At 35.9% G+C, this 16400-nt stretch overlaps 4 protein-coding genes across 4 annotated transcripts; 2 read left to right on the top strand and 2 right to left on the bottom strand.

The window, feature by feature from the left end:
• Positions 1 to 25: 25 nt before the first annotated feature.
• Positions 26 to 1476, bottom strand: LOC17878143. The gene is made up of 3 exons (XM_023778261.1): positions 1303 to 1476; positions 1026 to 1163; positions 26 to 293 (listed from the first exon to the last, which is right to left on the bottom strand). The coding sequence occupies exons 1-3, from the start codon at positions 1391 to 1393 to the stop codon at positions 277 to 279; spliced, it is 246 nt and encodes an 81-aa protein (XP_023634029.1). The 5' UTR covers positions 1394 to 1476; the 3' UTR covers positions 26 to 276.
• Positions 1477 to 2541: 1065 nt separating this feature from the next.
• On the top strand, positions 2542 to 7107 carry LOC111829601 (uncharacterized protein DDB_G0287625). Its single transcript, XM_023779094.1, has 7 exons — positions 2542 to 3735; positions 3825 to 3952; positions 4030 to 5898; positions 6004 to 6367; positions 6453 to 6594; positions 6683 to 6779; positions 6867 to 7107. Exons 1-7 carry the CDS (start codon positions 2782 to 2784, stop codon positions 6982 to 6984), a joined length of 3672 nt encoding a protein of 1223 aa, XP_023634862.1. The 5' UTR covers positions 2542 to 2781; the 3' UTR covers positions 6985 to 7107.
• A 1406-nt stretch (positions 7108 to 8513) lies between these two features.
• LOC17878802 (galactan beta-1,4-galactosyltransferase GALS3) lies at positions 8514 to 10894 on the top strand. Its single transcript, XM_006283403.2, has 2 exons — positions 8514 to 9850; positions 10317 to 10894. The coding sequence occupies exons 1-2, from the start codon at positions 8655 to 8657 to the stop codon at positions 10660 to 10662; spliced, it is 1542 nt and encodes a 513-aa protein (XP_006283465.2). The 5' UTR covers positions 8514 to 8654; the 3' UTR covers positions 10663 to 10894.
• A 1476-nt stretch (positions 10895 to 12370) lies between these two features.
• On the bottom strand, positions 12371 to 13580 carry LOC17880255. Its single transcript, XM_006286171.2, has one exon. The coding sequence runs from the start codon at positions 13578 to 13580 to the stop codon at positions 12378 to 12380; it is 1203 nt and encodes a 400-aa protein (XP_006286233.1). The 3' UTR covers positions 12371 to 12377.
• Between the last annotated feature and the right edge of the window lie 2820 nt (positions 13581 to 16400).

The following is a 16400-nucleotide window of genomic DNA, read 5'->3' as shown; positions in this document are numbered from 1 at the left end:
TTATAATCTCATAAAAGAAGATAAAAGGATTGCAAGGTTTATCATTCACCATTATTAACCAGGTACAAACAGATTCAGATTGTGAAAGCACAAATCTTTATGTTCATAACCAAAAACATTGAATGAAAAGTACTCCAGTGCCAAAGCAAAAGAGAACTCAGCTCTAAAGACAAGGAGAAGAAAAGCTTTTACAGTGAAAACAAACATAACAAGCACTTGAGGTGACTTCAGAGGAAGATAGTTTCTTTTCTGAAGACTTCAAAGGTAACTCAATAACTAATCCCGATCTTCATCTGCATTACAAACACAAAAGAAAAGTTTGAATTTTCCAAGTTATACAAGTAAAAAGGTCAATACCTAATTACGAAAGTCATTCAATCCACTAAAACAAGAAATGTAAAACACCAAATTCTGTCAGACCCTCGAGAATAGGTATATGCCAATGGTGATCAATGGATAAGAGATATTAACTTGAAACTAAAGAAGAAAGTCCTTAGACTTCAGAACTTGTTAATAAGCATCTGTGAAGCTTAGCAACTTCCTCAAACTAAAACTAGACACATCTACATTTTGTGGTTCCTTTCAAATTCACCTCTATTCTCTGCTTATTCAACATAAGGTAATTTCTTAGTTGCAAGTTGCAACCCATCTCACTCTAGAACCAAAGAAACAATCAAAAGTATCTATCTTTCCATTTTCATTAATATCTTGTAACATATTGCTACTCAAATAGTCAAACTTTCTAAGCAAATAGTCTAATAGATATGCAACGAGCTAGACTGCACAAATATTCATCACTCAATTGACAAAGTTCCAAAAGATTAAGACCTTGAGCAAAACAAGAACACTAAAATTCACAACAAATGAAATAATGTAGCCTAAGCTTCATTGACAAGAATGGCGTTGTGGCCATTTTATATGCCAATATTGTCTCTCATTTACTTTAACAAACAAACTAACCCGCAAAAAAAAACAAAGACTTTAGTAAAATAAAATCCAAATAAAGCTGAGAAGTGAATAAATACCAAAGTAACGGCGCTCATTAGCAGCTCTAGCTTTAGCGAGCATCACATCGAGATCTTCCTTAAGCTTCACATCCCATTTCACGAGCTGGTTCGCGAACACAGCACCAAGTCCCATACCCACAACATGTTCCCACGGATCTAACATATTCAAACATCCAATTCCACAAATAATCAGAACCTCAGAGAAATCAGAATCGCATTTTATCACAGCAAAATGGGAAAACGGATTTAAATTTAAATTTAGGGTTGTTGTAGCATATTGGAATGGTGGACTTACGGCGCATGTAAGGGAGTTTACGGAGGGCGTTGGAGTACATCTGGGTACCGAGACCCAGTAAAGCTCCGACCATTGTCGCACTCAGAGGCATCGTTTTCTTCTTCTTCGGATCTTCCTGAAATTTGTTGATTTTACTTTTGTTGCGACGAGTCTCCGATCGCCGGGTTAGTGTGTGTGTGTGTGATTGTGTTTGTGGTCTGCGTGAAAATTTTAAATGGGCTTGGCCTTTTTCGCTTTTATACGGATTAGAGCCCAATGGCCTTACAACTTAAAAATATAAATTGAATTTCACAAAGGTGCTAATTAAAATCGAATTAGTTATTTCTACCAAAAAAAAAAAAATCGAATTAGTTATCTGTTTTAAGTAAATTACACGAGTCAAATACACTAAATTAATTACTTCGAGTTTTGAGTTACTATACTCGATCAAAAAAAAAACTTTATTTTTATTTTATTTTATAATTTCAAGAAATTAATGGCTATTAATTTTATGTAGATTTCATTCATTATTAACGTTTTTATCATCATAAACCCTTTAGACAACAACAATAAATTTTTAAATGTAATATAAGAAGTGGTTTTAAAATTTAATAGATAATTATCATAACAATGAGTCAATGATCATTGAAGTACAGTCAGATTCATATCTAATTAAAATTCACCACTGTAATGAAAAAAAAAAAAATACTCGAAGGTTATGTAAAATTCAAAAATTGACTAAACATAAATGAGATAAACTCTACACATATTATATCCAATGAATTTTAAGTAATTTCTTAAAACATCCATTTTGGAGTCAAAGAAAACGAAACATGTAATAAAAGTGCTTATAATGTCATCAGTAAATTATTTACCAAAAAAAAAAATGTCATCAGTAAATTTGAGAAAGAAAGAAAAAAAAGAGTGTTTGGTGTATTCATGTATCAAAATTAAACAAGTCAACTCCCTCAATTAGAGAATGCCATAATTATGCTCTCCCTCTTTCTTTGACACTGTCTCTCTTCTTCCACCCTCTAAACCTGTTTATTTCTAGTTTTTAAAGTGTTAATGACTCATCTATATTAGGATTACTTCTTTCTCCAAAAGGTAATATTATTTACCAAAATAATATTGGTGGATGATAATTACATCAAATCTTAAAAAATTAAAGAGAAAAATGGAATAGAGAAAAAAAAAAAAACAGAAAGACTTTTAGTTTTTTTCTCCATTGCTCTGTTTTGGGCTCTGTCTCTTCGTTTTCTCCATGTTCTGTCTCTTTGTCTTCCTCTTATCTTTTTAATCAAATTTTCATTTTCGTATTCAAAAAATCATTGTCATCAAATGGTGTTTAACCTGTTTCGATGCTCTTGCTCTTCTTCCCCAGAAGGATTCAAGAAATAAATTTTAAAAACAGAGAGCATTAAAACAAATTATTTAAGAAAGATCCGATTTTATAGGATTTGTGTTTTTATTTTTGTTTTTTTTGGGATTTGGTTGTTAATGGAAATGGCGTCCTCTGAGGTAGAATTGTCGTCACGCCGAACTTTTAACTGCGTCTTGAGTCGCCCTCACGAGAGATGCACCCGAGGAGGAGACAACAACAATAATAAGAACAACAAGAAGAACATTAACAATAACAATAACAACAATGTCAGAAACATACACGTCGCCTACGAGAAGAATCTCAATGTTTTTGTCAGAGATCATCTCGATAACTGTAGCTCTGGTGATTGTGATGTTGTTGATGATTCCACCAAAGCCGTTCCGGAATGTTCTTCCAACAAATCCTCTGTTTCGGATCATCGGACCACGAAAACAGAGGAATCTCGTCACGATGTCCCTTCATCGTCTTCTTCTCTAGGATCCGACACGAATTTGTATTCGGGTCAACCCGAGAACCCGTCAAGAAACGAGACCATGGCTGCGTCTTCTCTGGTTCAGATATGGGAGGCCAGGACAACGCAGCATCCACCAAGCTTGAACCAATCCCTTATCGATAGCAGAACGAGTTCTTTGGGATCAAACGCGTTAGATAATTCTGATTCTCTCAACGACGAGTCCGTTAAAGAATCTGAATTGATTCAGCCGATTGAAGAAGGTAACAATGAGGAGGAGGAGGAGGAAGAGATTGGTGAATGTGTATCACATTTTATCCTTCCACCTCCAGATTCTGGAGAGAAAGATAGAGAAGGTGTCAGAGTTATGGATATTATTCGGAAACTAAGCAATGACTCAGAAACAATGACGAATAACGACAATGGCAACGACAATAGTAAAGAAGTTCAGACAACAGAAGCTAGATGTTTTCCTCAGGTTTCTTGTTCCCCAAGAATAAGAGGAAGACAAGCATTGGCTGATTTATTGGTGCAGATGATGCGTGATCGAGAAAAGGAGCTGGCTGTTTTATCAGAACGCCATTGTGTTTCAAAGTTCACACATCGTGGCCGGATTCAGGTATATATAATTGTTTGATCTTATCATCAAGGTGTTAAGAATTTTAGGGCTAAAGATTTAAGTTGCTTTGTGTTTTATGTTGTGCTTAGTCGACGCTTAGGATTCGATGTTTAGAAAGGTGCATTGCAATTCAAGATAGACACCGATGTAAATCATCTTCTGGAGGATCTGATTTAAACCGGTCGCCTCGAGGTTCTGGTGTGATGCATCTTCTCAGGTAAGCTTTCTTGATCTTTCAGGTTTTTGTATCTTGTGGAGATAACTGAGTTATGAATCAAAGAAAATGAAATGCAGGGAGAAATATAAGGCAAATTCTGAGAATACTGCGACTGGAGCTTCATCTAGTACTCTGTCTTCTCGTGGTCAGATTCTGGATAAAGATCCTAATAAGGCTATAGAGAAGAAGGTTCTGCAAGAAAAAATAGAGAATAGTAATTTAAAGGAGAGTCAAGAAGTGGTTTCTGCGGTTCAGAAGACGAAGAAAGCTGTCTTGAGTGAGATTGCAGAGAATAACAGTGGTTTAAAGAAATCCGTAGGAGAAGCTACTCAGAAGAAAACTACAGAAGGGAGAGGCGTAAAGCTAGAAACTAAGGAGAAGGTTGTTGCCAAAGAGAGTCCTGAAGAAAAAGGCCAGAGGCGAGAATTAGCAAAGGAGAAAGCTGTTGCTAAGGAAATTGTGGAAGGGAAGGCTTTGGTTGGTATAGCTGAGAAGGTGAATATATGGAACTCAGAGGAGAAAATGAATAGGAGAAAAGGGGTGGAGAAAGGTAAATTTGAAGGCAAAGTTAATACAGAGAGAATTGAGAAAAATGATGTATTGGAAGAAGCTACAAGAAGAATCATTAATGTCGAAAGTGCGGAAAGAAGCATTACTGCTACTTCAAAAGAAACAATGATACCGCGGTTTGAGTTTGCAGCGAAAGTAGTAAGAAGAAAGGAAAAGGAAGATTCTGTTTCTCTGGAATCTAAGTCCAAAGAAATTGAAGATAGAAACATTAAACCCCAAGAAGATAATTGTTTGCGTAAACCGGGATCAGAGGAAACATTTTTGCGGGAAACAATGACAAAGAGTGATTTAAAGAAACCTATTGAGAAAGAAATTGGAGACGGAAGAGGCGATAGGCGAGAAATGGAGCAAAGTGTAGAAGGAAACACTTTGATGGGGATAGCTGAGAAGGTGAATCTGTGGAACTCCAAGGAGAAAAGGAATAGGAGAAAAGTTATGGAGAAAGGTAAAGGTAAAGGTAAAATCGAAGGCAAAGGGAATACTGAGACAAATGAAGTGTTGCAAGAAGCTTCAAGAAGAATCAGTAATGTCGAAACTGCAGAGAGAAGCATTGCTACTTCAAAGCAAACGGTGGAGAAGAAAGTTATTGGCAACAAAGAAATGATGGATAATAGAGAGAGTAGTGGAGAAGTAACTACAAAGAAAGATTTGGATTCTGTAGAAGCTAAGTCCAAAAAGATTACTGAGGATAAAAATATAAATCCACAAGCTGTGAGTCATGTCTCTAGAGAGAGGGATATAAAGAAGAATCCTTCACAACGCAGTGAAGAAACTTCAATTCCGCGAAACTCAGAACCTAAGTCCACTAAAGAGATTGAGGGAAAGAATTCTCAAGAACTTTCACAAGAAGGAGAATCAAAGGGTCATGGCTATAGAGAGAGGGATAGAGAGAAAAACTCTTCACAACAAGGTGAAAAATTGTTGATTCTTCGAAACTTGGAAGCTAAAGAGATTGATGGAAACAAGTATGAAGAAGTTACACAAGAAGAAGTATCTATTAGAGAAGGCTCTAAAGAGAGGCCTAAAGGGAATAATTCTTCACAACAGGATGAAGATATGTCTATTCTTCTGAATCCAAATGTCGAAAACAGCGTAAAAGAATTAGAAGATGAAGAAAACAAGATGGTAGAACGCGAGGAAAAGGGAGATAACATCAAAGAAGCAGCAGTAGAGTTTGTAAATGATTGGGATGAAAACGAAATGGGAGAAGAAGAGGAATATGAAGATTACGATCTTTACATTGGAGATAATATGGATGACTGGATTCATGATATATCGCGGCCTCGAAGTTACTGGGAAGATCTAAGGAAAGAAAGGTATCTTGAGGTTCTCAACACTGAATCAGATAAAAAAGATATTTGCAATCTCATTCAAAGGTATATGTAACTGTGTTCACTCATGATTATCCATTAGTAGTATTCTACTTGAAACTTGGATTTTGAACTTTAGAGACTAATATTAATTTGCATATTACTGTGCAGACGAACAGTTTCCGACTTTTTGACGAGTGATTTGCGACAAAAGATCGATAATTTGATGATCAGTCGCGTGCAAAATCACATACGCGTACCAATCAATCAAGTAAAAAAAGAAGACGAAGATGAAGATGAAGGCGAAGAAGAAGAGTGGGTAGCTGAGTGTTCAGCAAGGAACCAAGAAGATAATGAAACAGAGGAAGAACCAGAGAAGGCAAATCTTGAAGCTGCAAGTGACGTGTGCAGTCAATCATCAGTAAGGAGTAGTACCATGATGTCATGGAGTTTTAGGGATCAAGACATTGACAAAGAGCACGAACCGGCCACTACTTTGTCTCTTCCTGAATCTTCAGCCCCCACAAACCAATCTGTAAGTTTTTTGGTCTTGTTTACTTGTCAAGTTAGGTTACGTGACTGTGAAGTAAACTAAGATCTTTAACTTAACACATATACAGGAAACGCAGACGATAAGTGAACTAAGGAGTCAAATGGAGCAACTTCAACGAGAAATGCTCGAGCTACGAAGTTCAGTTAAATCTTGCATCGATATGCAACTTCATTTCCAGAAATCTGTAACTCAAGATCTTTCTCGTTCAGGTCAGTTTTAATTATCATCATAACATTAAGCACGTTCAAGAAAAATTCATCATTTCTAGGAATTATACTGATGGTAACAATCTTTTAGGCTCATTGGTTGAAGAAGGAGTAGACTCAAAGAAAGATCCTTTGAAACGCAAGTGTTGCATTTGCTCTGAGATGCCTGTTGACTCGCTCTTGTATAGGTACGTGTCGTTTGCTGTATCGCGGTTTCTGATCGCAAACGCTGAAATTATGTAACTAGTGATCTTGGCTTTTTTCTTTTTTTGTAGGTGCGGACATATGTGTACGTGTCTGAAGTGTGCTCACGAATTGCAATGGAGCAGTAAGAAATGTCCGATCTGTATGGCTCCAATCGTCGACGTTGTGAGAGCTTTTCTTGACTCTTAGGATTTGAAGAAACCAAGACAAATACTATTAGTTTCTCCAATTAATTTGAAATTTGACGCATCTGAATATGTATAGTGTTTGCCATATTGAGATCGTTTAAAAGCAGTTCTGTTCCGATACAAATTTACATGTTGTAGTTGTATTGGACTAGGTCTAATTACTTATTCCCCCACCCACGTTGTCGTTGGCCTTATCAGTTTTGTTTCTCCGATTCTTCTACTATGCAACAACGTCTCAACAACTAGTCCACTACGTAGTAGTAAATTCAGTTTGTTGAGCAAAAGCAAAGAGTAAATGAAAGTGGATAATAATGAATCTTGATGATCTTCGGATAGAAACAAAATTGTATTCTTTGGGAAGCTCTCTCATGTAATTGTAGTAAAAATACTACATGCTTTTCGACTTTTCTTAGCTTTGAAAAAGTGAAACAAATTAAAAAAGGAAAGAAATTGTAGAAAAGGGAATTGAAAGATTGCAAAAACGTTGGAGAGAAGCCAAGCAAAAAAGACACGCCGGCGCCATGTGTCTTACAGATCAATGGAACCTTAAAAGCATACAAAACTTCAAACGAAACTACGTAATTGAAAAGTATACAAAAACAGATTTATTTTATTGACATTAAAAAAAAAGCATACTATACAATTTTAGAAAAGAAACTTACAGGTGACCAAAAAAAAAAAAAAAAAAAAAAAAAAAAAAAAGAAACTTACAAAACAGTTTGGTGATTAAAATGAGAAAGCCGACAAAAAAAAGAAAGATTAAAATGAGAAAAACGACACAATCATTTGAGAAACTAGCTGTATACCATTAGCATTTTATTATGTGTTTGAATTTTATTGGCTTCTAATAATTAACCCTTTTTTTTGGTGTTGATAGATACTAGACATGTCGTTTAGCACATGTCCAAATTTGTTTTTCTTCATCTAAAACGAATTATTAATTTATCATTAATAAATTGTCAAAAAAATTGATTCCATAATTACATAAATACAAAACGTTCAATCAATTAGTTAGTAATCATTTTTACTTAATTTTGGTCTTCAATAAATAACTTAATTTTTTCTGAATAATAATTTTGACCTGACCTTCCCTTCACTATACGGTTTTCCTCTCTGACGTCTGCAAGTCAAAATAATACAAAAAAAAAAAGACAATTATTTTGAATAAGATTATTATTCCATACCAAACGAATAAAGAACTCTGATAATAAATTAAACAGAAAGAGTAAAATCAAATAATTTACCAAAGATAAAAAGTCGGAGAATATTAAACACTTCTAGCCAGCTAAAAATTCTCATCCTTAACCATTTTGTGTTACTACTATCACAGAATAAGGTCTGGAAAAAATAAAACATCCCAACATATTAGGGAATTATCATAATACTAATTGCATATTATTATCTTAACCATTAATTAAAGATCAATAAGAAAAACATTAATACTAAAACAGCCGCAGGTAACAAGACAAAATAAAAACAGGTGTGTTTACACTTACACATACACAGCACTATAATTGAAAGCGATTCGACTCGCCGACTCGTTGAGAAACAAAGAGAGAGAGAGACATCTTCGGAGAGAATCTATTCATCTTCTTCTTCCTTTTTTATACTCTCCATTTTCATTTCTTCTCTGATTCGAGAGAAGAGTCACCACATCCACCACCACAAGTCATGGCCATGGTCAAAGACAAAGACCAACACCATAATAATAAAGACAAGAAGCTCCTCGTCGGGGTTATATGGAACTTCTCCGCCGAGCTCAAGCTCACTTTCATGGCGTTACTTGTTCTCTGCACTTTAGCCACTCTCTTACCTTTCATGCCTTCTTCTTTCTCCCTCTCCACTTCCGATTTCCGCTTCTGCATCTCACGTTTCGCCTCCGCCGTCCCCCCACTCAACACCACCACCACCGTAGAAGAATCATCCTCCTCCTCCTCTTCCTCATCACCGACGACGGAGGAGAAGGTAGATCGAGTTCTGGATAACGGAGTTATTAAACGGACGTTTACTGGCTACGGCTCAGCAGCTTATAACTTCGTCTCGATGAGCGCTTACAGAGGCGGCGTTAACTCGTTCGCCGTCATCGGACTATCATCGAAACCCTTACACGTGTACGGTCATCCTTCTTACAGATGCGAATGGGTCTCGTCCGACCCGACTCAAGATCCGATTTCGACTACCGGGTCTAAAATCCTAACCGACTGGGGTTACGGACGGATCTACACAACAGTCGTCGTTAACTGCACATTCTCATCACTCTCCGCCGTGAATCCGCAAAACTCCGGCGGTAATCTCATCCTCCACGCCACCACCGGAGATCCAAGTCTCAACCTCACCGACTCAATCCCAGTCCTAACCGAATCCCCAAACTCCGTCGATTTCGATCTCTACAACTCCACCACGAAGAAGAAGAAGAAGTACGACTACCTCTACTGCGGCTCGTCACTCTACGGCAACCTGAGTCCGCAGCGAGTTAGAGAATGGATCGCTTACCACGTCAGATTCTTCGGTGGACGGTCACATTTCGTGCTTCACGACGCCGGAGGGATCCACGAGGAAGTGTTGGAGGTTCTAAAGCCGTGGATTGAGCTAGGGAGAGTGACGTTACATGATATCAGAGATCAAGAACGGTTCGATGGGTATTACCATAACCAGTTCATGGTTGTGAATGATTGTTTACATAGGTATAGATTCATGGCTAAGTGGATGTTCTTCTTCGATGTCGATGAGTTCGTTTACGTCCCGGCGAAAGAGACGATCTCGTCGGTTATGGAATCTTTGGAGGGATATTCTCAGTTTACTATTGAACAGATGCCTATGAGTAGTCGGATTTGTTATTCCGGTGATGGTCCGGCTAGAACTTACAGGTAACAACATTTTTAATCATTGAGCTTTTAAAGCCAAATCCCATGTGTTGGTTGTGTTGTATTGAGTGAGTTATTAGAATATAGTCACAAGTTTCTTGGAGTATATAATATTAGTTAGGAGTATTATACAATAAGCATCTGATTCTGTCAACACTTGGCCTGCAAAAGTCTTTGTGCATTCCCGTATTAGTCTCCTATGTCGGTCCAGATCTTTGCTTTTATTTCACATCACATGATTTGAGTGAGAAATGTTTTCTATTATTCTATTTTCTTGATTCCTCTATTCAACATAAAGAACTAGGATTTGCGTCAAAATTCAATCTTTTTTACTTGTCATGGTAGATAAGTTTAGTACGTTGTTTGGCTTTTGATTTATCAAATTATTTGAACATTCCTAATTGTTATAGATTTGGTTGAGTTCATGAGGGACTGATTTGATCTCTAAATGGTTAATTGATGTTTTTAGGAAATGGGGAATTGAGAAACTGGCATATAGAGACGTCAAGAAGGTTCCAAGACGGGACAGGAAATACGCGGTCCAGCCGGAGAATGTATTCGCGACAGGCGTACACATGTCTCAGAATCTACAAGGAAGAACATACCACAAGGCCGAGAGCAAAATCCGTTACTTCCATTACCACGGTTCCATCTCTCAGCGCCGCGAGCCTTGCCGTTACCTTTTCAACGATTCTAAACTCGTTTTCGAGAACACTCCTTACGTCCTCGACACTACAATCCGCGACGTTGGCCTCGCCGTGAAAACATTCGAGTTGAGAACGATCGGTAACAGGCTTCTACGGACACGGCAATGAAGAAGAGATGATTAAAAAAGTGAAGAATTAGTGAATGTCATCTTTAGAAAGAATTAGAGAAAAAGTTGTCAAGATGGTTACATTATTGTTTTCTTTTTTGGGGGGTATATTCTTTTATTGTATCATAGTTTGGGTAATGCGTTCATAAATACAGCTTAAAAAACTCTTGGTATATAGAAAAGGTTTATTTGAGTTTTACAATTACAGAGATTAATAATAACCGTCCCCATAAGTAGACGTTTTTGATATATATAATAGAGTATAGTTTAGTTTGTAGTAGTAGTTAATTAAAAGATCGACAAAAGAAGATGTAGCTTTTGCTTTTAGTGGGGAGGCTTAAGGAACGTGCGATTAGGCTTTTCTCGACGATCACCGAATGGGGCCGAAACGTGTGGGGTTGTGTGTAAAGGGAACATATGGGACCGATGTTTCGTGGTTGTTAAATCTCGCAACTCGCTGAATCATAAGCCTAGTTTTATTAATAATAATACTATATATATATATATATGCGGTGTTAAATCAATCAACCCGAGATTTATGTTTTGGACCGACCTACACAATTATTTTCCCCAACGGTTCATTTTAATTCAATAGATTAACATCTTAATCACCTTTTCCCTTTGATATTTTGATCATAACGACGTTGAAAAGGATCAAACTGATTATTACTACACACACAAATATATATATATATATATATATATCTAAAAAAATTTGGTGTTTGGAACCATTGAGACGTTTTGACGCTTAAAAGATGAAAGATAAATTATGGTTTTAGTGATGTTCACCGACGGTACGGAAACCAAATCGTCATGCAAAGATAAATATATCACATTCAATATAACCCTTACGTCCCTACCATATTCCAGATTTTCACATCAATATGTTTTCTTTTAAACCTGTTTGTTTGTTTGTTACCAAAAAAATGTAGTGAGTGGTGTTTGTTGATGGTAACGGGTTATCAAATTAATGTATACATGTGTATTTATATGTGATTTATCACGTCAAGACATGGGTCAAATTTAATGTTTGATGGTCCTTTTTTTGGTTATGTAAAATTTATTATATTGACGTTACGGGAGTATTAATAGAAAGTGGCCGAGGCTGCATGATCGCTGCTGCAGCTGCAATATTCTCTGAGAGAACACAGAGTTTATTTACTCTTATAGAAATTAAACTAATTTTAGTACGTAATTCTAACACAGCAGTTTTTTATTTTTGTTTTTTTGGTTTCATATATGATATAATGTTTGGAATGATCTTGGAAGGTTGCTAAAAAGCAATGCTTTCAATTTTAGTATTTAGGTCACTGCAAAATCGATTGTGGTTCATCTAGTCAATACAATTTAAAGTGATGCAATCCATGTATTGCTAATTTTTTTTATTGAAAAATTTTGGAATAATATTTATGAATTCATTAAAAATAATTTTAAAGTTACTTGTCTGTCTTTGAGCAAGAATATTGAAATAACTATGAAAAGGGAGTAAATAGGTTTGGAAATTAGCATATTTATTATTTAATTGCATATGTATATATCCCAGCCCATAAAATTGTTTTCACTTTTCCTCTCATGTATTCACTTCTTTACAATGGAAAAGATTTAGGCAATTGCTCAAAAAAAAAATATATTCAGCAAGAGAAGGTTAACTTGATTCGGTTAATCAATAAAAAAAACTGAAAAAAAAAAAAAAAGAATAGTCACAACTCTCTCCATTCACACGGCTTGAGCTTCCAAGAAACTACTGAAGTCCTCGGTGGCTTGTAGCAACCGTGGCGTGATTGAATGTGTGGGAGACGTCGGATAAGAAACCGGCGACGAGGTTGAGAACCGAACGTGACGTGGCGACTCCATTGATCTTCTCGACTTCGAACCAGAAGTCTTCAAAACACCTTTGATTTCTTTCTCCAGATTAGGTTCCTTGTCGAACACGAAAGCCGCCGAAACAGGATCGTCTTGGTCATTCTCTCCCGGCCCGCCTTTAATCAGTTCTGAAGGCAAGTCGAAGAAATGGCCACCAAGATCCACATTGTCATCGTATATCATAGCCGAAGAGGTCCATGAACCGCATTCGAACCGCTCTAGGGAGGCTCGAGCCGAGAGTACCGTGGTGTCTCTGATGGAAGCGGTTCTTGCCATAGATTGAGAAGAAGTCATCGTTGTGGTTCTAGTGAAAGAGGAATCGCCTTTTCGAGACGATCTCACGGGTTTTCCTTTGCTGAAACCGGGTAAGTAGAGACACAAAGCGCTGCATTTGAATCCGTCTTCGAATGAACTGATGCTTTTCGAATTCGCGGTATTGCTATTGCTATTGCTTCTGCTTGTTTTGTTAGACTCTGTTTTTGAAAAGAAAGAGTTGTTTCCACTACTCTTGTTGGAGAGACTCTTGGAATTAGAGGAAGAGTAGCCATGATGATGATGATGCTGATGCTGATGATTATTATTGTTATGGTGTCCATGTCTTGATTTATGCAATAACATGTCGAAATCGAGCGATGGTGTGCAAGCACGTCCTTCGCCGCAAGATTTGCTTCTCCTGAACGCTGTAGCCGCGTCTTGAATCAGCATTAGGTCAAGAACCTGCTCTGTGGTTCTGTTCTTCCAACTTGAGCTACGTCTAGGTGACGTGGCTGCTGAGTTCGGGAGGCTGCAGCTCACAAACTTCGTCTTCGTTTGGTTATCCAACGGCCGAGACAGCGCAATGTCATCGATGTCTCCCGGACGTGAGACTAACATATCGAAGCTCTCGTTCCTCGACAATAGCGATTGCGGATCAACGGAGATCCGCCTCTCGGATACGGACTGCATACTCGACTTCTTGATCAGAATCTTGGGCTCGTCTCCGCAGCCTAGAACCTCAAAATCATGCCAGTCCTCGAGACTACTATCGTCCCTGAAGCTGAGAACATCTGTTGCCATTTTTGTGTCTTTGGCCTGAAACTGAATGAGGATAAATTATAAAAACGAAATAGTGGCAAAAGGCTAAAACAGAATGATACTTAAATACGGAGCAGGATGGGTTGCACGTCGGTGACTACTTTAGTCATGACTTGCACGTATAATACAAAGTGTTGTTGACTTCATCTCCTATATAATGAAAATTATATCAGTATCCTTAATTAAATATCCTTATATCGTTGACATAAGACCATGCCCAAGATGAAAAACATAGATCAGCCTGCACGACCTACTTAGTTATAAAATTACCAAGGTGTTGGGAGGGTAGTTATTTGAATCAAGTGAAGACCATATGTAGAAGGCAAAAACTTCTAGTAGTTCTACAAGTCCTCTTGAATACAAATTCACATATGTGTGGACTTTTCCTAGTACCTACCTCATGCTTTTTGATCACTTAACACGCTATACTTGCTTTTGGATATATCCCTTTTATATGGTTGGCAAAACAAAACCATTTCAAACCCAAATGGAACATTACACTCTACCAGTGGTGTTGAATTTACCGATATCACTACAAGAAAAGTGAATCATTGTGACTTTTGTTAGAGACTAAAATATATAGTCACAAATTTGTGACTTACGTAGATACAATTTTGTAACGTATTTTTTTGTCATAAATTCGTAATTGTTTCGTCACAATATTATAACGAATAAAGTCGCCCCGAATTTTTGTCTCAAGTCGTGACGAAATTGTGTCGATAAAAACTATTGTAACAACTGTGACGATTTTATTACCAATATGTACTTGTAAATCGTGACTTTAATTTGATACTCAAAATTTGTCACACATTTGTGACTTTTTAAATACTAAATTAAGACCAAAATATTTTGTAACAAATTCGTAATTATTTTGTCATAAGATTGTTACAGATTAATTAACTCATGTAAAAGTTTTCTCAATCATTGACAAAATTGTGAGCATAATTTCATTGTTTATAAAATAATAACAATAAATCTATAAAAATAATATAGGAAAAATAATTATTCTTAAAAGCTAAAAATGCTTCCATTGTTTATAAAGTAAATAAAAATTTGAACTTAAAACTTAAAGCTAAACATCCATCTTAAGCTTGCCTTGTGTGTATCCAACTCATAACTACCACTTAGTCCCTGCTTAAACAACATGAATATAAACACTTAATTTTTTTTTAGTAAAAGCAAAATACATAATTGACAAATATATATATTTTACCTTCGATTGTTGGTATTAGAACTAACAAAAGAGTTAATAAGATCATGCAATTTCTTTAATTCGTCTTCTAGGTAATTGACTCGGATTTTCAAAGAAATTATCTCTTCTTCAGTGGTTGTTGTTGTAGTGCGATTCTGGTTAGATCTTCTTTTTGTATAACTTTGGTTGTTTGCCGGTTTTCGAAAAAGGCTAGACGTATTTTTGTAATCTTCCTCTATGTCACTTTCATCAATGATTAGATGATCAATTTCTCTAACCTATAAGGAAAATAATTCATCATTTTGATAGAAATTAAAAATAATTCATTATCTAGATAGAGATTAAAAATGGTTCAAAAGTAAGTAGCAACACCTGTGTATGACAAACATCGATTGTACTTTCAGATTTTGTGATTTCTTTCTTTATTTCTGTCTCATATATACATTCACTTTCTCCGGGAATAAGAGATTCAAATCCATCACTTGTATCTAGCATCGGCGATTCATAGACATAGTCCGGAAACCAGTTACCTAAGTGAGGAGGTTCTAATGAAAAATGAATTATATCAAAGTAGATTAGGTTCCCAAAATAAATAGAATACGCAAATAAGGTTTACAAGATGATAAGTGAAATAATATTTACCATAGATCAATGAATCATCAAGACTATCATCTGAAATCTACACAAGTAGTAATCAAACAATAAAAAATGGTTCTAACAAATCAATAACTCAAAATATGAAATAGTTAGATATTATGTTACCTCTTTCATATTGTTGTTGTTAAGAATAACAGAGGTGAAATCTGTGTAAAAGCATCAACGTGAAATATTAGTCAAATAATTTAGAAACTTACGAGCTTTAAACTATTGTATAAGAGCATATAGACATCTCAATATTTGGACCCACAATTCTAATTCCAAATTGCCAAAACAACGTTTCTACAAAAGTAGTGTAATGAAAGGACAAACAATTGACATGATCAAGAAACAACTATCATAGATGGAGATGAAAATAACCTTGTTGAAGTGAAGGCAACGATTCTATATGTTATCTTGTAGACAGAGACGTAGAGGAAGATTAGATATACAGATTTTATGCAGCAGAAAGATTCAGCAAACAGAGGCAAAGACTAGTTCGATTAAATAGGTTTTACTTTTTTGATAAACCAAAAATTAGGTTGAAAGATTTTTTTTTGTGGGAAACAATAATATTAGGCGGCTAAAATTAGTTAACAAAATATAGACTAGAAATCTAAAAAAGTTAAATATTTTCATTTTATATGGAAAAGAATGCTTCGTCACATATTGTTTTTTGATAATTATCCTTTTAGTATTTTTCTAGATAAATATGATCATATTATTTGTCAAGCTAGTAATATTTTATAATTATTCTATTATATTACTGTGAGAATAGGAAATTTATGTGCCTATATATATATTTGACCAAGATCAATAGAAACAGAAAAAAAAAATCTGTAGACTATTAGATAGACATCGAGACCTTTACAAAGGCCAAAACACATATACAAGAGAGGTACGTTTCTTGTCATACAAGTAATCATTAATTTATGTTGGGTACTTTGAATGTCGTGACGTAGAGATTCCTTGTT

The sequence above is a fragment of the Capsella rubella genome, unplaced genomic scaffold, assembly GCF_000375325.1.
Source record: "Capsella rubella cultivar Monte Gargano unplaced genomic scaffold, Caprub1_0 scaffold_7, whole genome shotgun sequence".
Lineage (NCBI taxonomy): Eukaryota > Viridiplantae > Streptophyta > Magnoliopsida > Brassicales > Brassicaceae > Capsella > Capsella rubella.
The sequence above is the reverse complement of the archived record's forward strand: the minus strand, read 5'-3'. Positions and strand labels throughout refer to the sequence as shown.

Coding starts and splice junctions, on each gene's coding strand:
- LOC17878143 (XM_023778261.1), bottom strand. CDS start 1,393: ATGCCTCTGAGTGCGACAATGGTCGGAGCTTTACTGGGTCTCGGTACC. Junction 1,164..1,302: donor TAAACTCCCTTACATGCGCC/GTAAGTCCACCA, acceptor TGAATATGTTAG/ATCCGTGGGAACATGTTGTG.
- LOC111829601 (XM_023779094.1), top strand. CDS start 2,782: ATGGAAATGGCGTCCTCTGAGGTAGAATTGTCGTCACGCCGAACTTTT. Junction 6,368..6,452: donor CAGCCCCCACAAACCAATCT/GTAAGTTTTTTG, acceptor ACACATATACAG/GAAACGCAGACGATAAGTGA. Junction 6,595..6,682: donor TCAAGATCTTTCTCGTTCAG/GTCAGTTTTAAT, acceptor ACAATCTTTTAG/GCTCATTGGTTGAAGAAGGA.
- LOC17878802 (XM_006283403.2), top strand. CDS start 8,655: ATGGCCATGGTCAAAGACAAAGACCAACACCATAATAATAAAGACAAG. Junction 9,851..10,316: donor GGTCCGGCTAGAACTTACAG/GTAACAACATTT, acceptor TGATGTTTTTAG/GAAATGGGGAATTGAGAAAC.
- LOC17880255 (XM_006286171.2), bottom strand. CDS start 13,580: ATGGCAACAGATGTTCTCAGCTTCAGGGACGATAGTAGTCTCGAGGAC.